General features: G+C 37.0%; 2 protein-coding genes across 3 annotated transcripts; both read left to right on the top strand.

Annotated features, from left to right (window-relative positions):
- Positions 1–27,729, top strand: CLIC2 (chloride intracellular channel 2). 2 transcript variants are annotated; one of them, XM_064574788.1, is made up of 6 exons: positions 1–394; positions 14,507–14,616; positions 14,742–14,867; positions 25,832–25,938; positions 26,567–26,748; positions 27,498–27,729. In XM_064574788.1, exons 1-6 carry the CDS (start codon positions 362–364, stop codon positions 27,657–27,659), a joined length of 720 nt encoding a protein of 239 aa, XP_064430858.1. In that variant the 5' UTR covers positions 1–361; the 3' UTR covers positions 27,660–27,729. The 2 variants fall into 2 exon arrangements, with proteins under 2 accessions (XP_064430858.1, XP_064430859.1); XM_064574789.1 differs by lacking the exon at positions 14,742–14,867 and having other exon boundaries at positions 2–394.
- Positions 1,438–8,499, top strand: LOC123842032 (heterogeneous nuclear ribonucleoprotein A3). The gene has a single exon (XM_045871474.3). The coding sequence runs from the start codon at positions 4,287–4,289 to the stop codon at positions 5,355–5,357; it is 1,071 nt and encodes a 356-aa protein (XP_045727430.1). The 5' UTR covers positions 1,438–4,286; the 3' UTR covers positions 5,358–8,499.

The raw sequence follows: 27,729 nt of genomic DNA, 5'->3' as shown, positions 1-27,729 counted from the left end.
TGTGTGTATGTGTTTTTCCTATGCTGACTCATGGCATTGAAGTCTTTCTGGAAACACCCCCACCTTCATAGCCAGCCAGTTTACACACACCCCTTCAGCTCCTCCTTGATTCAAATGTTAAGTCAAGAGGAAGAAGGAAAACGAATTCAAGAGCTGCTCTCAAGCATCTAGAATTCTCTGTACCCCACCTCTTGAGAAGAGAGACTGGCGCCAGCTCTGACTCAGTCTACTACAAGCTGGACTCTCCTCTTAAAGCACCAACTTTATCTGAGCCTTTGGATAAAACTGGAAGAAAATAGTCCACGAGTCCTGTGAACTCTGAAGAGGCAGGGGGCTGACTACTGGTAGTAAAAACAAAAAGATGGCAGATCCTGAAATTGAGCTTTTCGTGAAGGTAAGTTTTCTAGCTATAATAAAGGCATATGGAATGTATTATTTCTTGACACTGTGCCTTAGATTCTAAAAAGAAGTCAGTATTTGGGCTAGAGATTAGAAATAATTTTGTAATTATATTCCTCCTCTGAGTACTCGATGTATGCCTGGCTGTTCTTAGACGACAATAGGAAAACATGTTATTTGAAAAAGGCAAAGAGATATTGTGGAAAGAGCACTAGACTGGTTGGTAGTCGGAACATCTAAATTATATTCTTGGCGGCTTTCTGTGTAACTTTGAACAAATCTCTCCTTCCCTCTGGACCTTTGTTTCTTCATCTGTATAATGAAGGAGCCTGACAAAATGATCCTTAAGGGCTTTCTAGCTTTTGCAATCTGTTGTTTTATGAGATAGGTTTTGGAAGACCTAAATGGGGAGAAGAGAAGGCCAAGAATGGGCTGAGAGCCCCAATCCCACACATAGCCCAGATAGAGCTTTCTAAAATTCTCCCGCAATAGATGAAACTCACAGTGGAGTCACATGGACACTATGGGAGAAAACAGCCAGGAGTCTGTGTGAGGAGTCTGCGTGAGGAGGAGGCATTTTAGAATGGTGTGTTTCCTCTTTATGGTCTGCCTTGGGGTTTTTTTGTAATGCCTTAACTTTTCAGAAAAGCCCTTTGGAAAACCCCTAAGGCAGGAGAAAGGAACATGTGTTTCTAAATTAACTCATCAAGAAAAATAATAATTTTGTATAGGTTATTCCAAGTAGAAATTAAAGTTTCCTATACTATTTTTTTCTTCTATATTTTCCTTGACTATTGGAAGTATCCAGGATGATAATAATCATAACAAACTCTCATATCATGTTTGGCCCTTTTCTAAACACTTCACATATATTACACATATTTACATATATTACCTCATTTAGTCCTAACAACTCACATTAACAGTACGAGTAGAAGTAGTATCATGAGTAGGAGTAATGGTAGTAGTACTTGTCATTATAGTAATATTGTTGTCCTCATCTCTAGGTAAGTAAACGAAGGCAATAAAGTTTAAGGAACTTGCCTCTAAAACTATATGTCTATTGATGACTTACAAAGATATAAAATAAAGTATGTTTACAAAATGTTAGCTTAAATATCTGTTAGCCAAAGTAATACTTTTACACTCATTTAAAAATATTTAAAAACTGGTCAAATATATACACAAAGGACATAATCAACCTGCCCTTTCAAAATTATAAGAGAGTGATCCTTGAATTCCTGCATACCAAAATAATCCAAGTAAGTGTTGGACTATGGGGCATAAGAGGCTACTTCTCTTATCTCTGGATTTTAGCAAAACATGTGACTGCTCAGACACAATATTAATAAGCCTTAACTTCCTAACTGGATTTTTACATCTACCAATTTCAAACCAGATGTAATGTCTCTTCATAGGGCAACTAAAGTGTTCCTTCAGTCTAAACTACTCATTCAACCCAATCAAACTCCCCTAACTAGTTGTTGGCATTTATCTATGTGTTCATCTTCATAGAATTCCCATATTTGGGTAGTAATCTGGACAGGAAAAGTTAGTGAATCACACATTGGAGGAACAAATGTTGAATTAAATAATAACTTTCAGGTTAAAATAACTAATCATTTATTGAATACTTACTATATGGCAGGCATTGTGTTAAGTGGTTTATTATTAACCCTATATTATGGATACAGAAAGTAAAGCAAAGAGTATCTAAGTAACTTTGTCCAGGGTCACATGGTTAGTGAATGGCAAGGTTAGGATTCCAATTCTTTAAAATAGTTATATCTAATCTTATTCAACTGTTTTCAATTTGGCAAACATTTTAGTAAATTTTTCGAGAATTTCATCAGATGGAATCCTTTAGATGTAAGCTTATCTAATGACATTGATACAAATTATAGATTTTCTGAAAGAACCTTGAGTATCATCTGGTCCAGGTATTTGTTTTGCTTTGCTTTAAGATGTGTTCCATAGATCTCTAGAAGTTTCATAGAAAATATGGACATGGGGCATAAGGTTTAAGAGGCATGAAAAATATTAATGAGTAAGTTTAAAAAGCACTGCTCTTTATCAATGGTGTCTCATTATAGATCATGCAGTTTCTTTCTAAAGATTAAAGGAGTTTGTGATTTCCCCAGCTACCTCTGGCTGTGGCTTAAAAACCCTACCACAACTTCTTCCCCATATCACCAATAGGATACCTAAAAGAGATTAAGCACTTTCCTGTCACAATTAAGAATTTATATCACACCGAAACAAAAGAATTTATATCATACCACCTAGGTGTTTTAATGTAATCAGTGAAAACATTGCCTTTCAGCTCTGAATGACTTGGGCAAGATTTTTAACCATGAACGAAGAACAAAGGATTTTCTAACATACCTTTTATTTTCTCTAAATGCAGACTTTATCTTACTGGTTTGTTGCTCATTAAATAGGTTCTGTGTTCTCTACCCAACACTTTAAAATAAAGATTTTTACATAAAGTTATAGAACTTAACATTTGGGCCAAAATTCTGAATGTGTCAAAGCCATTTTATCTCATACCCTAAACCCTAACCCCTAGCCCCAAACCCATAACCACTAACCCTAACCCTCTGGAGAGGTCTCTGAACTCGAAAATACCAGGCACATACACTAACCCTAAACTGTGGTCTGAGAAAGTGACTTATTGAACACATGCTATGAAAAACTGAGAAACAGCCTAATTATCCTGGAGAACACCCCAAACATTCAAGAATTGGTAGTATTACTGAAAATGGGTGTGAAGGTAGAGATAAAAACAGAAAAATCAACTGAATATCTAATTAAAGAGTATTTAGAGTCGCAAATACCTTGCTTGCCTCAACTAGGTAGATGGTTGCCATGTTTATTCTCATCCCAGAGAGCATGGAGTTTATTCTCAGGAGAAATCTTTGAGCTGCAGCATATCAGGCACATACCCTAAACCCTGACTGCTAAACCCTAAACCCTACCCCCAACTTTAACCCTAAACCTAACACTAACCCTGACCCAATGCTAACCCTCACCAAAACCCTAAAGCTAACCCTAACCCTAACCCTTAACAGCACACCCTAGCCCTCTGAAGACGTCTCTGAACTGAAAATACCAGTCACATACCCTAACCTAACTTAAAACAAACCCTAAACCTAACTCTAACCCCAACCCTTATACTTACCCCAGCAAAAGTCGGATTTTGTCCTCTGGTGATGTCTCTGACCTGGAAAATACCAGGCACATACCTTAACCCCAACCTTAACCCTTAACCACTAATCCCTAAACCTAATCCCTAAAATTGACCCTAAATGTAACCCTAACACTCTGGAGATGTCTCTGAACAACGAAATACCAGGCACATACCCTAACCATAACACTAAGCCTAAGCCCAGAAGAAGTCTGGGGTTATATTCTCTGGTGAGTTCTTGAACAGCAAAATTCCAGGCACATACCCTAACCCTAACCCTAACCCTTGATCTGGCTTACTGAACACATGATAAGAAAAGTTGAGAAGCAGCCTAGTTTTCCTAGAGATGACCCCAAACATTTAAGAATTGGTAGTATTGGGGCACTTAGGTGGCTCAGTTGGTTAAGCATCTGACTCTTGATTTTGGCTCAGGTCATGGTCTCAGGGTTGTGAGATTGAGCCCTGTGTTGGGCTCCACACTGGGCATGAAGCCTGCTTAAGATTCTCTCTGTCCCTCTCCCCTCCCTTCCTCCCTCATTCTCTCTTTCTCTGTCTCTCTAAAAAAAAGAAGAACTGGTAGTATTTCTGAAAATGGGTGTGAAAGTAGAGATAAAAACAGAAAAATCAATTAAATATCTATTTAAAGAGTATTTAGAGTCCCAATTGAATTCGAGTTGGAAGAGGCGAGTCTGGTCTCAAAATGGAGGGCCATGATGCAAAGGAACCAGAGCAGTTGAGAAAACTGTTTATTGGTGGTTTGAGCTTTGAAACTACAGATGATAGTTTAAGAGAACATTTTGAAAAATGGGGTACACTTACAGATTGTGTAGTGATGAGAGACCCCCAAACAAAACGTTCCAGGGGTTTTGGTTTTGTAACTTATTCTTGTGTTGAAGAGGTGGATGCAGCAATGTGTGCCCAACCACACAAGGTTGATGGGTGTGTAGTGGAACCAAAGAGAGCTGTTTGTAGAGAGGATTCTGTAAAGCCTGGTGCCCATCTAACGGTGAAGAAAATTTTTGTTGGTGGTATTAAAGAAGATACAGAAGAATGTAATTTGAGAGACTACTTTGAAAAGTATGGCAAGATTGAAACCATAGAAGTTATGGAAGACAGGCAGAGTGGAAAAAAGAGACAATTTGCTTTTGTAACTTTTGATGATCATGATACATTTGATAAACTTGTTGTTCAGAAATACCACACTATTAATGGGCATAATTGTGAAGTGAAAAAGACCCTTTCTAAACAAGAAATGCAGTCCGCTGGATCACAAAGAGGTCGTGGAGGTGGATCTGGCAACTTCATGGGTCGCGGAGGAAACTTTGGAGGTGGTGGTAACTTTGGCCATGGTGGAAACTTCAGTGGAAGAGGAGGCTATGGTGGTGGAAGTGGTGGCAGCAGAGGTAGTTATGGAGGAGGTGATGGTGGATATAATGGATTTGGAGGTGATGGTGGCAACTCTGGTGGTGGTCCTGGTTATAGTAGTAGAGGAGGCTATGGTGGTGGTGGACCAGGATATGGAAACCAAGGAGGCGGATATGGAGGTGGTGGTGGAGGATATGATGGTTACAATGAAGGAGGAAATTTTGGGGGTGGTAACTATGGTGGTGGTGGGAACTATAATGATTTTGGAAATTATAGTGGACAACAGCAATCAAATTATGGACCCATGAAGGGGGGCAGTTTTGGTGGAAGGAGCTCAGGCAGTCCCTATGGTGGTGGCTATGGATCTGGTGGTGGAAGTGGTGGATATGGTAGCAGAAGGTTCTAAAAAAAAAATCAGAAGGAAAGGGCTACAGTTCTTAGCAGGAGAGAGAGCAAGGAGTTGTCAGGAAAGCTGCAGGTTACTTTGAGACAGTTGTCCCAAATGCATTAGAGGAACTGTAAAAATCTGCCACAGAAGGAACGATGATCCATAGTCAGAAAATTTACTGCAGCTTAAACAGGAAACCCGTCTTGTTCAGGACCATCATAGCCACAGTTTGCAAAAAGTGCAGCTATTGATTAATGCAATGTAGTGTCAATTAGATGTACATTCCTGAGGTCTTTTATCTGTTGTAGCTTTGTCTTTTTCTTTTTCTTTTCATTACTTCAGGTATATTGCCCTGTAAATTGTGGTAGTGGTACCAGAAATAAAAAATTAAGGAATTTTTAACTTTTCAATATTTGTGTAGTTCAGTTTTTCTACATTTTAGTACAGAAACTTTAACAAAATGCAGTTTTGAAGGTGTTTCCTTGTGAGTTAACAAGTAAAGAAGATCATTGTTAATTACTATTTTGTATGAATTTTGCTAAAGTTAACTGTAAAGAAACACCTGCTGACTTGCAGTTTAAGGGGAATCTATTCTCCGCATTTCCAAACCATGAAATGAATGGGCTCTGACATGTGGAGAGAATAGATATTTGTATGTTTGCAATGTGTGTTTTAGATAAATAGAATTGGGTATTTAAATTAGCATATTTGTGAATTTAATAGCATTAAGATTTACCTTCAAATGAAAAAATCTCAAAATTCAAAAAAAAAAAAAAAGAGTATTTAGAGTCCCAAATACCCTCCTTGCTTCAGCTTGATAGATGGTTGCCATGTTTATTCTCATCCCAGCAGAAGTATGGGGTTTTATTCTTAGGAAAGGTCTCTGAATGGCAGGATACCTGGCACATACCCTAACCTTAATCCATAACCCATAACACCTAACTGTAATCCCTAACCCTAAAACTAACCCTAACCTTCTGAAGAGGTCTCTGAATGGCAAAATACCAGGGACATACCCAAGCCCTAACCTAACCCCTAATTCCTAACCCCTAACCTTAACCCTAACTCCAGCAGAAGTCTGGGATTTTATTCTCTGGAGGGGTTTCTGAACGGCAAAATACAAGGCACATACCCTAACCATAAGAACAACAACAACAACAAAAACATTTTATCTATGTGGAAAAGAAAAAAGAGATTATACCTTTCTCTGAATTTTCAGACCTTTTTCAAACTCTCTTAGAACTATCATAAAGACTATCATAAAAACTGATTAATTTTTTAAAATTCAACAAAACTATTAGATGGGAGAAAACAGTGTTTAAGAGTTTGGGTTTTGGAGTAGACAGTCCTGGACCTGCTACATGAGAAGAGTAAATAGATCATTAGCTCTTGTCTAGCTGAGTGTACTTGAACAAGTCAGCTTCTCTGAGCCTCAATTTCCTCACCTGTGAAACAAGAGGGTTAACAGAACCTACCTCATGGGATCATCTTCACTGTGAGGATTAAATAAAACAACTACATAAAACACTATAGTTGTTAACATAGTAAACGCTCAATAAATGTCAGATATTGTGACTATTATTATTTTTCATATTTAGAAACTTAGATCACAAACATAAAGAGAAAAAGTTGTTTTTGTGAATGACCACATCCTGTCCTTGCCAGCTATATATACTTAAGAGGTGGTAATTCTTCAGTCAGGCTAGGGAATTTACATCCTAAAATTTTCTGTGATGGCACTTTAAATCAGTATATTATAAACAGGGAAAAAAAACCTCAGTTTTCCTGTAAAACTTGACTGCATTTCCCCCACATCTCAGTGTTTTGCCTTTCCTTTTGCCAAGGGCGATCCACCCTTCCTGCTGTATCTATAATCAGACTCCATTCTTCTTCCTGTCTCCCACCCATAATCATGTTTCTACTTACTAGCCCCAGTTCTGATTGGATCGTTAGTTTGACTTCCGTTACAAAAGAAACACAACTGCCAAGGTTGGGAGCCTCTTCCCACAGCTTTTCACTCCCTGACATCACAAAAGAACAACAGTAACCATCATTTCCTCTGTTGTGCCCATTGCCAGGGAAAGGAAAATTTGCCCCCAAAATTAGGATTATGCCCAGGGCTTCTGGGACTTTAATATTGTTAGAAATGACAGATCAGAGCAGCTGTAAGGTGAAAAGTACCCTTTACTTTCTTCTACAGACTGAGGCAAAAGCATAAATAAATAAATAAACAAACAAATAAATCCATCCAACAGATGAGATATGCTGATGGCTTGCACTTGGGTAGCTAGCAACTAACAGTTTTGGACAGATAGTAAGCATCAAATAAATATTGAATGAATGAATGATGTAAAAGCCATGGCAAATGAAAGAACGAAACTTATTTGGAGATATTTATAAGTAAAACTGACAAGAATTAGTGTTGAATTCAATTTGGGAGCAAAGCAGAAGGATTATCCTCAAGTTTCTAATTTGGGCAACTCATTAGATAGTGTCTTGTCTGCTCAGGCTGCCATAACAAAATACCAGAGACTTGGTGGCTTAAACAACAGATATTTATCTTCTCAAAGTTCTACAGGTTGGATGTTCAAGATCAAGGTGCCAGCATGGTCAGGTTCTGGTAAGACCTCTCTTCCTAGCTTATAGATCATTGCTTTCTCAGTGTCCTTGCATGGTGGGCAGAGAGAAGAGGAGGAGAGGAGAGAGAAAGCTTCCTGGTCTCTTCTTTTAAGGGCCTTAATCCCATCATTAGGTCCCCATCCTCATGACCTCATATAAACCTAATTACTTCCCAAAGGCCTTGCCTCCAAATACTATCACATTGAAGGGTTTCAAAATATGATTCTGGGAGAATACAATTCAGTCCATAGCAGATAGTAGTGTCATTCACAGGATTAGGAGCCCTACAGAAAGAGTAGGTTGGTGAGTGGAGTAAAGAAAAATGAAGGAATCCAGTTTGGGGCATGTTGAGATTGAAGTGTCTAAAGCCTGGATTTCCCACAAGACACTGCATCAACCATAGCCCTCTCAAGAAGTGGCTACCTTTTCTTCCTCATTCTTCTCACCATTGAGCCTGGAAACAAGGTATGTATCCTTTAGGTATCCTTGCTCCTCATTCTTGTGTCCAGACCATTCTACTTCCCCCATACAAAGAAATATCTAGAGTCTCTAGAAATATCTTGAGTCTCTAGAAATATCTTGAGTCTCATAAAATCAGACTAATTCACCCACTACCCTTCCTTGTTATAGTAGTCTTCCAAACACTGGGTCACTCTCTCCTAGTTCTTGAGGATTTTTAGCTTCTGAATCATTGTCACTCTCTCCAACACTATTCCTATCACAATTCTTGGTGATTTTAATATCTACACAGATGACCCTTCCAGTACTCTGGCCTCTCAGATCCTTGACTTCTTCTCTTTCACTGATCTTGTTCTTCTCCTTCCATAGTCATATCCTAACCTTGTCACTGAAACTTCTGCAATGCCTGCATGATATTATAGGGGGGATTATTCTACTTTTTGAACTTTTGTATTTTAATGCATTTTATTGATGTATAATTTACATAAAATAAGATGCACCTATTTTAAGTGCACAATCCAATGACTTTTGACAAATATATATGTACATGCAACCACTACCCCAAATCAAAATATAGAATATTTCTGTTATCTAAGAAAGTTCCTTTGTGTCTCTTTGCAGTCAATCTTCCCCACTGTACCCCACTATCCCCTGCCAGAAAATCACTTATCTACCTTCTGTCAGGATAGATTGGTTTGTATTTTCTAGGATTTTCTAGAGATTGAATCATGCAGTATGTACTTTTGTCTGGCTTCTTCCACTCAGCGTAATTATTTTGAGATTTTCCATATTGTTATGTGCATCAATATCTCATTCCTTTTTATTTCTGAAGTAGTCCATTGTATAGATGTAGCATATTTGTTTATCCATCTACCCACTGAAGGATATTTGGGTTGTTTCTAGTTTTTTGGCTACATGAATAAAGTTGCTATAAATGTTCATGTACAAGTCTTTCTATGGCCATATGCTTTCACTTCTCTTGCTTGGGTAAATACCTAGGATTAGAATTAATGGGTCATATGGTAGGTACATTTTTAACTTTGACAAACTCTTTATAAACCACTTGTACCATTTTACACTCTGATGTACCATAGTGTATCAGTTCCAGTTGCTCCACATTCCTGGCGATACTTGGTATGGTCAGTCTCTTAAATTTCAGCTATTCCAATGTGTTCATAGTGGTATCTTATGCTTTTAATTTTCATTTCCCTGTTGACTAGTGATGTTGAGCATCTTTTCATGTCTTTATTTACCATCTGTATCTCTTTCATACAGTGTTTAAATCTCTTGCCCATTTTTAAGTTGGATAGTTTGTCATTGAGTTGTAAGAGTTCTTTATTCATATATTTTTATATTTTGGATACAAACATTTTTCATTTTCTTAACAGTTCTTATGAAAAGCAGATTTTAGCTTTCATGTAGCTCAATTTATTGAATTTTTCTTTTCTCTCCCTCACTCCCTCATATTGACCCTCTTTCAGTTCCTTATAATGCCATGCTGAAGCATGTTTCAAGCTTTTGGATATGCTATTTGCTGTTTAGAATGCCTTCTTTGTGCCTATTCACCTAGTTAATTCTTATTCTTTGAATTTTCAATTGCCACTTCCTCAGAAAGGCCTTCCCTAACAGACCTCAAATAGATTGTGTTTCTCTGTTACATGCTCTCATAACATGCACATCCATCCTTCCTTCAAAGAATTTATCTCAGTTTAAAAGGAAGTTAACTGGGAGACTATTTTTTTTAAATATCTGTTATATATAGTATATATTATATATGTATATGTAATATCTGGTCTATTCTAAATACATTATTTGTTCAGTAAGTATTTATTGGGAGAGTGAATGGATGAGTGAAGAGTAGAGGGGCCACAGATAAACTCAAGTACACATAAAAGTTCAAAGCAGGGGGGCACCTGGGTGAATCAGTCATTAAGTGTCCGCCTTCAGCTCAGGTCATGATCCCAGGATCCTGGGATCAAGCCCCACATCAGGCTCCCTGCTCGGTGGGAGGCGGGCTTCTCTCTCTCCCACTCCCCCTGCTTGTGTTCCCTCTCACTGTGTCTCTCTCTGTCAAATAAATAAATAAAAACTTTAAAAAAAATAAAATTTTAAAAAAAGTTCAAAGGAGAAAAATGTGTTGTTTTCTGTCACCAAACAACATTATTACAATATTACTGAGTATATTCCCTATGCTGGACTTTTCATCTCCATGACTTACTTATTTTATAACTGGGAAGTTTGTACCTCTTAATTCTCTTTGTCTATTTTGCCCACCCCCACCCATCTCCCCTCTGGCAACCAGTAGTTTGTTCTCTGTATTTAGAGATTGGCTTTGTTTGGGGTTATTGTTTGTTTTGCTTGCTTCCTGTTTTGTGTTTTAGATTCCACATATAAGTGAAACCATATGGTATTTGTCTTTCTTTGTCTGACTTATTTCACTTACCATAATACCTTCTAGGTCCATCTATGTTATCACAAATGACAAGCTCTCATTCCTTTTTTATGCCTGAGTAATATTCCATTCATCTATTGATAGACACTTGGGTTCCTTTTATATTTTGGTTATTGTAAATAGTGCTTCAGTAAACGTAGGGGTGCATATGTCTTTTCAAATTAGTGTTTTCATTTTCTTTGGGTAAATACCCAGTAGTGGAATTACTAGATCATATGGTATTTCTATTTCTAATATTTTGAGGACCCTCCATGCTGTTTTCCACAGTGCTTGGACTAATTTACATTCCCACTGAAGATGCATGAGGGTGCCCTTTTCTCCAACACTTGTTATTTCTTATCTTTTTGATACTAGCCATTCTGACTTGTGTGAAAGGATATATCATTGTGGGTTTGATTTGCATTTCCCTGATGATGAGCAATGTTGAGCATCTTTTCATGTATATTTTGGCCATCTGGATATCTTCTTTGGAGAAATGTCTATTCAAGTCTTCATTTTTAATCAGATTATTCAGGATTTTTTGGTGTTCAGTTGTATAAGTTCTTTTTTTTAGATTTTTTTGAGAGAGAGTGAGTGAGGAGAAGGAGCAGGAGAGCGTGCATGAGCAGGGTGAGGGGCAGAGGGAGAAGCAGGCTCCCCACTGAGCAGGGAGCCCGACATGGAACTCAATCCCCAGACTCCGGGATCATGACCTGAGCCGAAGGCAGATGCTTAACCAACTGAGCCACTCAGGCACCTCAGTTGTATAAGTTCTTAACATATTTTGGATATTACCCCCTCAATGAGATATATTATTTGCAAATATCTTTTCTCATTCAGGAGGTTGCCTTTTTGTTAAGTTAAAGGTTTCTTTTGCTGTGCAAAAGCTTTTTTCATTTTGGTGTAGTCCCAATAGCTTATTTTTGCTTGTTTCTCTTGCCTCAGGAGACATAGCCATAAATATGTTGCTAGAGCTGATGTCCAAGAGATTACTGCCTATGTTTTCCTTTAGGAATTTTATGGTTTTAGGTCCTACATTTAGGCCTTTAATCCATTTTGAGTTTATTTTTGTGTATGGTGTAAAAAAGAAGTGGTCCGGTTTCATTTCTTTGCATTTTTTAGCTGTCCAGTTTTCCCAGCACCATTTATTGAAAAGACTGCTTTTTCCTCATTGGATATTCTTGTCTCCTTTGTCATAGATTAACTGACCATATAAGCATGGGTTTATTTCTGGGCTATCTTGTTCCATTGATCTATGTGTCTATTCTTGTGCCAGGACCATACTGTTTTGATTAGTATAGTCTTGTAGTATAGTTTGAAATCGGAGCATGATACCTGTGGCTCTGTTCTTTCTCAAGATTGCTTTGGCTATTCAGGGTCTTCTGTGATTCCATACAAACTTTACAGTTATTTGTTCCAGTTCTGTGAAAAATGCCATTAGCATTTGATAGAGATTGCATTGAATCTGTATATTGCTTTGCATACTATGGACATTTTAACAAATTTTAACAGTATTAATTCTTCCAATCCATGAGCATAGAATATCTCTCCATTTGTTTGTGTCATCATCAACTTCTTTCATCAGTGTTTTAGAGTTTTCAGAGTACAGGTCATTCACCTCCTTGGTTAAGTTTATTCCCAGGTATTTTTTTTTTAAGTAGGCGCCACACCCAGCATGGAGCCCAACATGGGGCTTGAACTCATGACCCTGAGATCAAAACCTGAGCTGAGATCAAAAGTTGGACACTCGGGGCACCTGGGTGGCTCAGACAGTTGAGCATCTGCCTTTGGCTCAAGTCATGATCCCAGGGTCCTGGGATCGAGACCCACATCAGGCTCCCTGCTTGGCAGGAAGCCTGCTTCTCCTCTCCCTCTGCCTGCCGCTCCTACTCTCTCTCTCTGTGTCAAAATAAATAAAATCTTAAAAAAAAAAGTTGGACACTCAACTGACTGAGCCACCCAAGCATCCCAAACTATGTTAATTTTTATGCAATTGGAAATGGGATTGTTTTCTTAATTTCTCTTTCTGCTACTACATTATTGATGTATAGAAATTTCTGTATATTAATTTTGTATCCTGCATCTTTGCTGAATTCATTTATTAGTTCTAACAGTTTTTTGGTGGAGTCCTCAGAGTTTTCCACATAGAGTATTATGTTATCTGCAAATAGTAACAGTTTTACTTCTTTATCAATTTGGATGCTTTTTATTTCTTTTTCTTGCCTGATTGTTGCAGCTCGGACTTCCAGTACTATGTTGAATAAAAAAGAGTGGACATCCTTGTCTTGTTCCTGATCTTAGAGGAAAAGCTTTCAGTTTTAACCATTGATTATGATGTTAGCTGTGGGTTTTTCATATATGGCCTTTATTATGTTGAGATATGTTCCCTCCAAACCAACTTTGTTGAGAGTTTTTATCATGAATGGATGTTGTATTTTGTCAAAAGGTTTTTCTGATCTATTGAGATAGTCATATGGTTTTTATCCTTTCTTTTGTTAATATCCTGTATCACATTGATTGATTTACGAATTTTAAACCATCCTTGCATCCCTGGAGTAAATCCCACTTGATTATGGTGAACTGTCCTCTTAATGTATTGTTGAATGCTTTTTGCTAGTATTTTGTTGAGAACTTTTGCATCTATGTTCATCAGGGATATTGTCCTATAGTTTCCTCCTTCTGTAGGGTCTTTGTCTGGTTTTGGCATCAGGGTAATGCTGTTCAACGGATGGATCTTTAATTGAATGGTGTTAAAACAACTATTAACTATTTTTTAAAAATTTAAGTACATAAGCTAGAGTCCCAATATACTCCTGGTGCTAAAATAAATTCCAAATAGATGAAACAAATGCAAAAACTGAAAGCACAAAGGTACTAAATGAAAACACAAAAGAACATTTTTATAATAAAACAAAACAAGAAAGGGTTGGGGTTGGTTTTTTGCTTTTTGTTTTTGTTTTTTGTAATCTTGATATATAATGGCAGTGTAAGGAGATCAGAAAAACCAGATTGAGTAATAGATTTCATGTAAGATCTAATTTTTACATAAGCCATGTTTTAAGGTACATGTAATGTGTATCAAAAAGTGTTAGTATCTTTAGTATACAAATAAATTTTTCAAATCAAGGAAAATATCACTTTGATAGAGAAAATGTAAGTTTGTCATGAACAAACTTCATGAAATAAGGAAATCAAATCAGCAATAAACATATGGAAAATGCCTTTCAGAAAGGGAATTTGGCAGGATCTATTAAAATGGAAAATGCACTTACTCTTTTTTCAACATTCTCATTTTTAATATTAATTCTAAAGATATAATATCAGAAGTGGAACAAATTATATGCCCAGAAATATTTGCTGCTGAAGCATTTAGCATAGTAAAAATTTTGGAATATCTGAAATGCCCATCAATAGGAAATGGTTATATAAATTCTGGTAATATATAAAATTAACTATTATTACTATGTACTCATTATACTTGTCATTTTAAATACAACAAACTTATTATTTGATTTATTATCTCTGTGTGCCCACAGGAGGTAGGATCCATGAGATTAAGGGCTTCCAATTTTGTCTCTAGCAACTGGCTCATTTCCCAGTAGGCACTCAATACATACTTGAGCAAATGAATGAATGAGGCCTTCCTTTATCTTAACAGGCTGGAAGTGATGGGGAGAGTATTGGAAACTGTCCCTTTTGCCAACGCCTTTTTATGATCCTCTGGCTTAAAGGAGTTAAATTCAATGTGACTACTGTTGACATGACCAGGTAAGAGAAATCAGGACATGTTTCATTCTGGAGATTGAAATCAGTAGACACCAATATTATGTTTATGTTTGTATAATGTATACTTTAATTAGAGGCCTAACTCTGCTTATTTTCAATAATCATAGAAAGCCTGAAGAGCTGAAGGACTTAGCCCCAGGTACCAATCCTCCCTTCCTGGTGTATAACAAGGAGTTGAAAACAGACTTCATTAAAATTGAGGAGTTTCTAGAGCAGACACTGGCTCCTCCAAGGTATAGCATTCTACATGATATTACTGTTTTTGAGAAAATCTATTTTGTTGCCCTATATTGCAGATTGAGGGTTCTTACTTCTAAATATCTCTTTTCCACTGTTGGATCTCTCTTTTGCTATTTTTCTAGAAACGTTTGCAAAGATCCCCATGATTACTCTATACATGATTACAAAACTTTACTACAGAATTACTTATTTAATATATGTAAAGCTATTAAAACTTTATGAGATGTAGGTAATATATTAGGAAAGGGCAAAGGATAGATTTGGAAACCTAGGAAAGGCAGGGAATTTCAGCCATAATGAAGTTTGGGGGCATTTATACTGATAGAAATTAGACTTGTTTTATTGTAGAGCCCTCACAAGATCTTCAATTTTGAAATAGCCTTTGATTCAGTCTGATTTCTAAGCTCTGTGGGTTGGGAAATATAATGTCTATTATGCATAAACTTCCCCCTTCAACTTCAAATACATGAAAACGTTAGGTGTAACATTTCAAAGTATTTTTTAAAGATTTTATTAATTTATTTTAGAGAGAGAGAGAGCACAAGCAGGGGGAGAGGCAGAGGGACAGGAGAGAGAGAATCCCAAGCAGACTCCCTGCTGAGCGTGGAGCCCAATGTGGGGCTCGATCCCAGGACCCTGAGATCATGACCTGAGCTGAAACCAAGAGTTGGACGCTTAACCAACTGAGCCACCCAGGCGCCCCCAAAGTATTTTTTATACTCCTTATGCTGTGCCTTTTATTCTCATGACTTACTCATTCCATAAGTGGAAGCCTGTATCTCCCACTCCCCTTCACCCATTTTCACCCATTCTACCCCCCCTCCTCTGGCAACCAGCAGTTTGTACTCTGTATTTATATGTCTGTTTCTGGAAGCATCACAATTTGAGATTTCAAGTTATATTACAAAGCTGTAGAGATCAAGATAGTATGGTACAGACACAAAATGATGGGTATTAAGGAGGGCTCTTGTTGTGATGAGCACTGGGTGTTTTTTGTGTAAGTGATGAATCACTGCATTCTATTCCTGAAACCAATATTACACTATATGTTAGCTAACTAGAATTTAAATAAAAACCTTAAAAAAAGGAAATTTGAAAATTCAAAAAATAGACAAATAGATCAATGGAACTGAATAGAAAAGCCAGAAATAAACCCACAACTATATGGTCAATTAATCTTTGACAAAGCAGGAAAGAATATCCAGTGGGAAAAAGACAGTCTCTTCAACAAATGGTGTTGGAAAAACTGGCAGCCACAAGCAAAAGAATGAAACTGGACCACTTTCTTATACCATACACAAAAATAAACTCAAAATGGGTGAAAGACCTAAATATGAGACAGGAAATCATTAAAATCCTAGGAGAACATAGGCAGTAACCTCTTTGACATCAGCCATAGCAACTGCTTTCTAGATATGTCTCCTGAGGCAAGGGAAACAAAAGCTAAAATAAACCATTGGGACTTCAAAATAAAAAGCTTCTGCACAGCGAAGGAAACAATCAACAAAACGAAAAGGCAACCTACAAAATGGGACAAGATATTTGCAAATGACATATCTGATAAAGGGTTAGTATCCAAAATATATAAAGAACTTATAAAATTGAACACCCAAAAAACAAATAATCCAGTTTAAAAATGGGCAGAAGACATTAATAGACATTTCTCCAAAGAAGACACCCAGATGGCCAACAGACACAGGAAAAGATGCTCAACATCACTCAGCATCAGGGAAATGCAAATCAAAACTACAATGAGATATCACCTCACACCTGTCAGAATGGCTAAATTAACAACACGGGAAACAACAGGTGTTGGTGAGGATGGGGAGAAAGGGGAACCCTTTTGCACTGTTCATGGGAATGCAAACTGGTGCAGCCACTCTAGAAAACAGTACGGAGGTTCCTCAAAAAGTTAAAAATAGAGCTACCCTATGATCCAGCAATTGCACTACTGGGTATTTACCCAAAGACTCCAAAAATACTATTTCAAAGGGATACATGCACCTAATGTTTACAGCAGCATTTTCTATAATAGCCAAATTATGGAAACAGCCCAAGAATCCATCAATTGATGAATGGATAAAGAAGATGTGAGATATATAGATATAGATATAGATATAGATATAGATATAGATATAGATATAGATATAGATATAGATATGTATGTATGTATATATAATATATATATAGTATGGAATATTACTCAACCATAAAAAGAATGAAATATTGCCATTTGCAACAAAATGCATGGAGCTAGAGAGTATTATGCTAGGCGAAATAAGTCAGAGAAAAACAAAAGCCATATGATTTCACTCATGTGGAATTTAAGAAAAAAACAAATAAGCAAAGGGAAAAGAGAGAGAGAAGCAACCAAGAAAAAGACTCCTAACTATAGAGAATAAACTGATGATTATGAGAAGGAAGGGAGTGGGGGAATGGTTGAAATAGGTGATGGGGATTTAGGTGTTATCACTCTTTAAATCTTGCTGGTGTGATGGGTATAGTGATATCTCATGATACTTTAAATTGCATTTCCCTGAATAATAGGTGAATCTGAGCATCTTTACACATGTTGGTTGATGATTTGTTTTTGTTCTGTGAATTATCTTGTCAAATCCTTCCGATTTTCTATTGGCTTATATATCAGGGATTGCATTCAACTCTGATAACTAGAGACAAAAAAAAGTACTGGCTTAAATAAATATGGGTTTTATTTTTCTCACATAATAAGAAGTCAAGAATGAGTCATTGTAGGGATGGAATGACAGCTCCAAAAATGCACCAAGGACCCAGGCTCTTTCTAATCTTTCTTCTCTGCTATGCTTCAGGTGAGGCTTCCAGTCTCAAAGTTAATTCATGGTGACAATATGTCTGCTGGAATTCCAGGCAACAGATCTAACTCCTACACAGGAAGAAGGAAAAGGGCAAAGAACAAAAGGTGCAAGCCAGATTTAAAAGTTTTCACAGAAGCCACACTCAACAATCTGCATTATATTTCATTATCCAAAAGTAATTCCCATGTTCACATCTAAGTACAAAGGGGATCTGGGAAATGTAGTTCTTATCCAGGTATATTGCCACCCCTAATAAAACAAGTTTTAGTCAAAGAAAGAAAGAAGAAAAGAAGAAAAGAAGGAAGAAAAAGAAAGAGAGAGGTACAGAACTGGGTTATCAGCAGTAGTTTGCCCCTCTGACCATCAAATAAATGTGTGCATGCTTCTTACATGGAACACACCTACTCCCAAGAGAGACAGCTTCCAAGTTCCATACAGTTACTGCATCCAGCTCAAAGTTCAGGATCTTTGGGTGATATGCAACATCTCCATTAGATACTAATCGTTGGGCAATTAAATAAATTAAAAGCAAGTTTTCTCCACTCACTCCTTGACTCAATATATCATGGTGGAGTAGGAATTGGATAACTGGAATAAAAACTGCCATTTTTAAAAGGATAACAATAAAAAGGATAGGCTAGCACACAACAATCACCTGTTCATAACAGTTACCATTGTTAGAGAAACAACTGAAAGACTGTTTCTAAGTTTTGGCATTACAAACAATGCTAAAATGTACTTTCTTTTTACAAAGCCCTCCAGAGTGGTTATTTTGTCTGCCATACTGCTAGATACGGAAGCCCTTTCATATAAACTTTATCTAAATTTTTAAAACCTGTTAGATACTTACATCAGTGAAAATGGTGGAGCAAGGAACTCCAAAACGCCATCCCTCCATAAAAGCAATGAATAGCTTGGGGAAAAAATGTCAGAATCAACTTTTCCAGAAGTCTGAAATATAACCCAAAATTTACAAGAGCCAAGGGAATATTAATGAAGAAAAAAAGCTGAATTTTAGTAAGAGAGCCTTGTGGCATTTTAAGTTATCTTATTACCATCTTCTACTCCTCAGTCTTTAGCAGCTTTAAAGATAGTAGTCCACATTGTAGGTGCAGGTTGCTGGTAGCAGAGGACATGATATGGCTTTATTCTCAAATAACTATGGTTATGTGGTTTGGCCTGGTGGCACCCTGATGGACTGGCTCGAGGTTTTGTCTTTTTTTCACCTACTTTAGAGCTTCCCCGGGGCTGAGGCAGCTTCCCTGGTGGCATTCATGGAAGGCATTTAAAGGCAGTTGTATTAGCCATTGCTACATGGGGCAAGGGATAGCACTTGAGGAAAGCAATAGACAAACTGAAAAGTCTGGGAATAAACAGGCTGGGATATTTGGGGGATACTTGGGGGAATAAGGGCTTCAAAATGCTTTCATGTATTCTAGGGACTCTAGAAGTCCATGCACATGTCTAGGTCTAGACCTGTGCTTAGAAAAGAACTGAGAAGATCCTAAACTTACTTCTGACTGAACTTCAGACACCATGCAAGCAGAAATTGAAGGCTAAACTGTAAACTGCATACATAAGCATTGAAGGAATGCCCCAACTCAGAGCAAGACTGCAAACACTGAGAGACCTTTTCCTTCTTGGTTTGTTTGTTTTGGTCCCAGGAGTTTAATGAAATTTCTGTTAAATCAGTAACTAACAAAGATAATGGGACAAAGATTTCAGTGGCCCCACACAACAAAGAATACAGACTTTACAAAATTACTTCAGAAAATTCACTAAACAAATAAATGATACCTACAATAAGCAGCAGCAACAAATCCTGGGGAATGGGAGAATTTGATTTTCAGAGTTTCTACATTATAATGTTCAAGTGTCCAGTTTTCAAGAAAAAAATAAAATTCATGGTAAGAAACAAGAAAGTATGGCCCATTCACAGGAAAAAATAAATTAATAGAAACTGACCCTGAAAAAACCTAGATACTTGATTTAAAAGACAAACACTTTACATCAACTGTGTAAAATCTGTTTAGAAAGCTAAAGAAAATCATGGACAAAGAACTAAAGGAAACTATAGAGAGCAAACTCAACATAGAAAGACTATCAATAAAAAGAAATTATTAAAAGGAACCAAACAGAAATTCTGGAGTTGAAAAGTACATTAACTAAAATGAACAATTCACTAGAGGGTTTCAACAGCAGATTTGAACAGATAAAAGAAATAATATGCAACACTGAACATCCAGTTTGAGGAAAAGGAAGAAAATGAGCAGAATCTAACATACCAGTGGAATGCCATCAAATGTACCAAGATACACATAATGGGAGTCCCAGAAAGAGAGAATAAGGATCAAGAGGCAGAAGAATGTTTGAAGGAATAATAGCTGAAAACCTCCCAAATTTAATTGAATACATTTGTCTATACATCCAAGGAGGTCAATGAATTCCAAGTGGAATAAACACAAAGAGATCAACACCAGGATACATTATAATCAAATTATCTAAAGCCAAAGCCAAAGATAGAATCTTGAAAGAAGCAAGAGAAAAATGACTCATCATGTGGAAGTGATCCTCAATAAGATTAACATATGATTTTTCATCAGCAACCATGGAGGCCAGAAGGCAGAGAGATGACATATTTAAAGTGCTGAAAGGTGGGGCGCCTGAGTGGTGCAGTCAGTTAAGCATCTGACTCTTAGTTTTGGCTCAGGTCCTGATCTCAGGGTCGTGAGATCGAGCCCCAGGTCAGGCTCCACACTCAGTGTGGAGTCTGCTTAAAACTCTCGTTCCCTCGGGGCGCCTGGGTGGCTCAGTCGTTAAGCATCTGCCTTCGGCTCAGGTCATGATCCCAGAGTCCTGGGATCGAGCCCCGCATCGGGATCCCTGCTTAGCGGGAAGCCTGCTTCTCCCTCTCCCACTCCCCCTGCTTGTGTTCCCTTTCTCGCTGTGTCTCTCTCTGTCAAATAAATAAATAAAATCTTTAAAAAAAATAAAGATATTTATAAAAAAACAAACAAAAAACTCTCTTTCCCTCTACCCCTCCCCACTGCCTTCTCTCTCTCTCTCTCTCTCTCTCTCTCTCTCTCATTCTCGCTCTCCCACTCTCACTCTCTAAAATAAATAAATAAATCTTTAAAAAATAAAATAAAGTGCTGAAGGAATAAAAGTCAACCAAGAATTCCATATTGGGCAAAACTATCCTTCAAAAATGAAAGAGAAGTTAAGACATTCCTCACGAACAAAACCTGAGGAATTTTGTTGCTAGTAGATCTACTCTACAAGAAATGCTATAGGGAGTCCTTCAGGCATAAATGAGAGGCCACTAGACAGTAACTCAAAGTCATGTGAAGAAATAAAGAGCAGCAGTAAAGGAGGGAAGCACATACTCAACTCGATGCAACAATATTTTTACAAAATCCAACACCATTTCATGATAATACTCAACAAACTAGGAATAGAAGGGAATTTCCTCAACCTGATAAATGGCATCTATTAAAAACCCACAGATAACATCACACTTAATGGTGAAGGATTGAAAATGTTTCTTCTAGGATCAGGAACAACACAAAGACACCATTTCTGACACCTCTGTTCAACACTGTATTGGAAGTTCTAACCAGAGCAGTTATGAAAGGAAAATAAATAAAAAGTATTCAAAATGGTAAGGAAGAAGTAAAACTATTTCTATTTGCAGATGGCATGATCTTTCATATAGAAAATCCTTTAAAATCCACTAAAATACTACTAGAACTCATAAATGAATTCAGTGCAATTGAAGGATACTACAGTCAACATACAAAAATCAGTTGTATTCCTTTACACTATCAATGAGTAATACAAAAGTAAATTAGGAAAACAATTCCATTTTCAACAGTATCAAAAATAACAAAATACTTTGGAATAAACTTAAGGAAGGAGGAGAAAGACTTCTCTGCTGAAAACCACAAACCATTACTGAAATAATTTAAAGAAGACCTAAAAAATGGACATTTATATTAGTTTCTTAGGGCTGCCATAACAAAGTGCCATAAATTGGGTGGCTTAAAACAGAAATTTGTCTTACAGTTCTGAAGGCTAGAGTATGAAGTCAGAATATCAGCAGGGCCATGCCCCCTCTGAAACCTTTAAGAAAAAGATCTTTCCTTGCCTTTTCCTAAGTTCTAGTGGTTTTCCAGCAGTCACTGGTGTTCCTTGACTTGTAGATCCATAACTCCAATCCTCCATCTTCACATGGCATTTTCTCCATACCTCTGTCTTTTCAAAAGATGTTCTTTTTTGGGGCGCCTGGGTGGCTCAGTCATTAAGCGTCTGCCCAGGTCATGATCCCAGGGTCCTGGGATCAAGCCCCACGTCGGGCTCCCTGCTGGGCTGGAAGCCTGCTTCTCCCTCTCCCACTCCCCCTGCTTGTGTTCCCTCTCTCGCTGTCTCTCTCTCTGTCAAATAAATAAATAAAAATCTTTTTAAAAATTAAAAAAAAAAAAGAATGAAGTAGGGATACGTACTAGAATATGAATGAAACTTGACCATCATACTAAGTGAAAGAAGCCAAACACAATAGGCCACATATTGTACGATTCCATTTATATAAAATGTCCAGAGGGGCACCTGGGTGGCTCAGTCATTAAGCGTCTGCCTTCGGCTCAGGTCATGATCCCAGCGTCCTGGGATTGAGCTCCGCCTCGAGCCCCTTGCTCAGCAGGAAGCCTGCTTCTCCCTCTCTGCCTGCTATTCCCCCTGCTTGTGCTCTCTCGCTCTCTCTCAAATAAATAAATAAATAAATAAATCTTAAAAAAAAAAAAGTCCAGAATAAGCAAATTTATAGACACAGAAATATTAGTGGTTCCAGGGGCTGAGAGGAGGAGTGAATGGGGAGTAACTGCTTAATGGGAACTAGATAGGAGTCACTGTTGCACAATATTGTGGCTGTATTAAAGCCACTGAATTGTACATTTTAAAATAGCTTAAGTGGTTTTATGTTATGTGAATTTTATCTCATTTTTTTAAAAAAAGATTAGGCTTTTAATTGAAATTGCACTGAATTTATATTACTATTTGAAGAAATTTCATTTTTATGATACAAATGATTCCCATCAGAGAACATTATTTGTGTATTTGTTTGGGTACCATCTTATTATTTTTATTGAGATATAATTGTCATACAACATTGTGTAAGTTCAAGGTGTACAACATGTTGATTTGATATTTACAAATTGCAATATGATAACCACTCTAGTGTTAGCTAACATCTCTACCACATTACATAATTATTATTTCTTTTTTGTGGTGAGAACAATTAAGACTTTCTCTCTTAGCAACTTTGAAGTTTATAATATAGTCTTGTTGACTATAATCACCATGCTGTGCTTTTTTATCTATTAGTTGCAAGTTTTTAACATTTAAACAATATCTCCCCAACCCTTCCCCAAGGTACCTCCAGTAACTATCATTTTACTTTTTTTTTATGAGTTTTGCTTTTTAGATTCCACATATAAGTGAGATTATACAGTATTTGTCTTTCTCTGTCTGATTTATCTCACTTAGAGTAATGTCCTCAGGTCCATTCATGTCACAAATGGCTGGATTTCCTTCTTTTTTTATGGATGAATAATATTCCATTGTATATTCCACCACATCTCCTTTACCCATTCATCCACTGATTTACATTAGGTTATCAACCTAAGTGCCAGTCTTATGTTCTTTGATAAGATTTTGTCTTGTTTTGTTTTTTTCATATTGGTTCTCTACCTTTTCTATTACATTATTTCTAAATATTTTATACTTTTATCACTATTGTAAATGGAATATGCTACTAATACCCATTTCTATCTGGTTATTGCTAGCTAGCATGGAAAACTTATTTTTTTAATGTTTGACTTGTATTAGCCACCTTACCAAAACATCTCATTAATTCTAGTAATTTTTCCTATACTTTCTTGGGTTTTCTAGGTATACAATTATATTGTTGCTTCTCTTCCAATAATTATACTAGTGCTTTATGTTCTCAACTTGCTAGAACCTCAAAAACAATATCTACTATAAAAGCAATTGTAGGTGTCTATCTTGTTCCTAAATTTAATGTAAATGGTTCTAAAGTCACCATTTTGAATGTTTTTTGTCTCACTTGTTAGTGCATTCAGCAAAATGTTGAAAAGTAGTAGTGATAATGATTATTCTTATCCTGTACTCATTTTAAGGGTAATAGTTCTAACAGTTCACCATTTAATATGGTGCTTGCTGTAAGTTTTTGATGGGTACATTTTATCAAGTTAAGGAAATTAATGAATTAGTTTAATCATTCAACAAATATTTCCTGAATACTTTAGTGTCAGTTACTATTCTAGGCACTTGGGATATATCAGTGATTAAACCAAGCAAAAACACTCTGTCCTTGTAGACCTTACATTCTAGTTGGGGAAGACAATTAATAAGCAAGATTAAAAAGCAAAACAAACTACTTTAGATGATGCTAAAAACTAAGAACAAATAAAACAAAGGAGGGAAGTAGCATGTGTTAAGGACAGGGGAAAGGTTGCAGTGTTAGATAGGGTGGGCAGAGGATGGCCTCATTTAGGAAGGGATTATAAAAAAGATCTGAAAGAAGAGGGGAAGCAGGTCATGTGCATATATGAGGGAAATCACTCCATTCAAGGGCAAAGTGAAAAAGCCTTGGGGTGGAAGCTTAGGCCTATTTGAAAAACACCGAGGAGATAAGTTCCAAGTGAAGTGAGTGGGGAAGAGTAGAAGGAAATGAGAGCAGAGTGGTAAGATAGGGTCAAATCACATCAGTCCTCATAGACTACTGAGAGGACTTGGGGTCTGAGTCTGAAGGAGATGGAAACATTGCAGGGTAATAAGTAGGGAAGAGATATGATACGACTTACCTTTTAACATGATTGCTCTGGCAGCAGGTAGAAAATAGTCTAGGAGTGTGGGGGACAAGCAGGGGAGTGGAGAGAATAGTCAAAAAGCTGTTGCAGTAGTATAAGCTTTGGACCAGGCAGGGGGCAGTGGAGGTGGTGAGAAGTAGATAGATTCTGGGTACATTTTGGGGTTTGTTTGTTTTCTTTTCAAATTTTTATTTAAATTCTAGTCGGTGAACATACACTGCAATATTGGTTTCAGGAGTAGAATTCAGTGATTCATCACTTACATACAACACCCAGTGCTCACCCATTGCCCTCCTAAATGCCCATTACCCATCTAGCCCATGCCCTACCCACCTCCCCTGGGTACATTTTGAAAGGTAAGCTAGCTAGAATTGCTAATGGATCAAATATGGGGATGGAGAGAAGAGAGGAATCAAGGAAGATGACTGTTTGTCCTGACCATTTCTAGTCGCTAGTGGGGTTTTTTTATGAATAGGAATTGATTTTCATTGAACTCTTTTTCTGCATCTATTCATGATCATATGGTATTTAATTCCTTTTTTTTTCTTTTTTTTTTTTTAAGATTTTATTCATTTATTTGAGAGAGAGAGAGCACACATGAGAGGGGGGAGGGTCAGAGGGAGAAGCGGACTCCCTGCCGAGCAGGGAGCCCGATGCGGGACTCGATCCCAGGATTCCAGGATCATGACCTGAGCCGAAGGCAGTCGCTTAACCAACTGAGCCACCCAGGCGCCCGGTATTTAATTTCTTAATGTGGTGAATTACATTACTACATCATTTTATTTTATTATGTTAAATAAACTTTGTATTATTAAGGAGAGGCCATCTTGGCTACTTTTTTCCATCCTCTCTATCCTCTTTATTCCTTCATTTTTATGTAAGTTACAATAATTTAAAACCATGTTTTTCCTACGACTTACCTTTGAAAATGTATTACCAACATATCTCCTGCCAAATAGGCTTTTAGGAGCAAGTACGGAGGAACTAACTACCATTTAAAACATTGTTTCCACAAGTTAATGAGCTTTGAATTCTCCACAATCAGTTTCCCAGTGAACTTTAGAAACTTAAGTATTCTGATATTGGGAAAAATACATATTTCCAATGAGAGATTCCAGTACTTTCCATTTCCAGCACAATTTTCCAAAACCTCCATTCTCAGTAGAGCACAAGCTAGGACACTTGGTCTCTGACTTGTTATGTGTGAATAATCATAGAGTGATGTTTCTTTTTAAGGTATCCTCACCTGAGTCCCAAGAACAAGGAGTCCTTTGATGTGGGCTGTAACCTCTTTGCCAAGTTTTCTGCATACATTAAGAATACGCAAAAAGAAGCAAATAAGAGTAAGATACCTTTGTTTAAATTTCTGTTTCTCTCACACATTTGCTGATTCTCACAGTCTCACTCAGCTAAAATAGGATTTTCCTGAATATGTAGTATATGTTGGGGAATACACTCTTCCTCTGATTCTTTCTTCTCTCCTTTGAAATTCCTTTGCATGAAGTTTTATTAAATTTAGAACCCAAGATTCAATAGAGCAATTACTAACTTAGCTCAATTTCCCAGTCCTGTGTACCTTTAAGGTTTCTAAAACCATAGCATCTACCATCTCCCACAAACATTCTTGAATAGGTCTACTATCTTCTGAGTCATGAGAGCTATTAGTCTCTGATTCCACTTCTGACTCTTTTGTGTTTAGTAATAACATATGTGACTTTTTCTTTCTCTGACTCTCCTCCCAATGCACCTCCTCAAGAAAAGTCCAAAACTGTTTTTACTCACCATTTGAATAAACATCTGACCCTGTCTTATCAGTGGGTAATTGAGAGTTCTAGTTAACTATTTAGATTTCGAAGGGCCAGTGTAAGCAATGTGTATAGATAGAGATGTCTAAATGGGTAAAAAGCATACTGAGAATGTATTCAGTCATGAAGACAAAACATTAGTAACCTTATGTTTTCTTTGCATCAGATTTTGAAAAATCTCTGCTCAGAGAATTTAAACGTCTGGATGACTACTTAAACACCCCGCTTCTGGATGAAATTGATCCAGACAGTGCCGAGGAACTCACAGTTTCCAGAAGATTGTTCTTGGACGGGGATCAGCTGACACTGGCTGACTGCAGCTTGTTACCCAAACTGAACATTATTAAAGTAAGTCTTTGTAGGGTACACTGAATGGTCTGGGAGGGGGTTGGGAATGGCCAGCATGAAACACAGAGACTATTTGGTGTGAGATTGCTATATGATGGCTTTGTCATCATCATTATGCATAGTGTCTATCTCCTTTTTCTCCCCAGAGGAAAAATCCATAATGATCTTCTCTGGGAACCATAAAAACTTCTTGCTTCTTCCAAAATCAGAAGGTGTTTTCCACTGTCTTATCTATAAAACAAGGGTAATATTACCCATTTCATGGAATTGTTGAGAAAATTAAACTAATGCATGTCAAATGCTTAGAACAGTGTCTGAATCATAGCAAATGATAAATAATGTGAGCTACTAATAATTTTATGATGATTTAATCATTTATTTAATAAATTCTTATTGAACAGAACTTATTCTGTCTCAGATCCCATGCCAGACACACAGAATACATAAAGAAATAAGACATAGTTGGGACCCTAAGCAAACTCTTAGTCTAGTGGAGAAATATGTGCTCTTTTTCTGTGCTTTCTTCTAAACATATTAATAATTAAATACAGCATAAATATAAATGTGATTACACACATAGCTTTGTCTACCTTTGTAAACAAAACATTAAAGTAGTAAGTCCAAGATTTTTTAGGTTTATTTTTGTGTAAATAACATATTCTTAACGATCTTGACTTTTGAGATGTTTCTACACACTAGGCATGTCACTGATGCCTTTTACTACCAACTGTTTTTTCCCAAAACCCTAGGTTGCCGCCAAGAAATACCGTGACTTTGACATTCCAGCAGAATTCTCAGGAGTCTGGCGCTATCTTCACAATGCCTATGCCCGTGAAGAATTTACCCACACATGTCCTGAAGACAAAGAAATTGAAAATACCTATGCAAGCGTGGCTAAACAGAAGAGTTAGGACGCTCTTTTAGTAGAAAAAGCTCTCTTTTCACTTATTGTCATATTATAAAGGTTTTTGGAAAAAAGAA

Source organism: Mirounga angustirostris, unplaced genomic scaffold (assembly GCF_029215605.1).
Source record: "Mirounga angustirostris isolate CCGP_5_RB_7025 unplaced genomic scaffold, mMirAng1.0.hap1 SCAF_11, whole genome shotgun sequence".
In the NCBI taxonomy this organism is placed as follows: domain Eukaryota; kingdom Metazoa; phylum Chordata; class Mammalia; order Carnivora; family Phocidae; genus Mirounga; species Mirounga angustirostris.
Note: the sequence above shows the minus strand (reverse complement) of the source record. Positions and strands in the feature narration are given on the sequence as shown.

What these genes read in the sequence shown, in the direction of transcription:
- CLIC2 (XM_064574788.1), top strand. Translation starts at nt 362, where the DNA reads ATGGCAGATCCTGAAATTGAGCTTTTCGTGAAG. An exon ending in AAATTGAGCTTTTCGTGAAG is followed by an intron (nt 395 to 14,506) that starts GTAAGTTTTCTA and finishes TTATCTTAACAG; the next exon opens with GCTGGAAGTGATGGGGAGAG. An exon ending in CCAAACTGAACATTATTAAA is followed by an intron (nt 26,749 to 27,497) that starts GTAAGTCTTTGT and finishes CCAAAACCCTAG; the next exon opens with GTTGCCGCCAAGAAATACCG.
- LOC123842032 (XM_045871474.3), top strand. Translation starts at nt 4,287, where the DNA reads ATGGAGGGCCATGATGCAAAGGAACCAGAGCAGTTGAGAAAACTGTTT.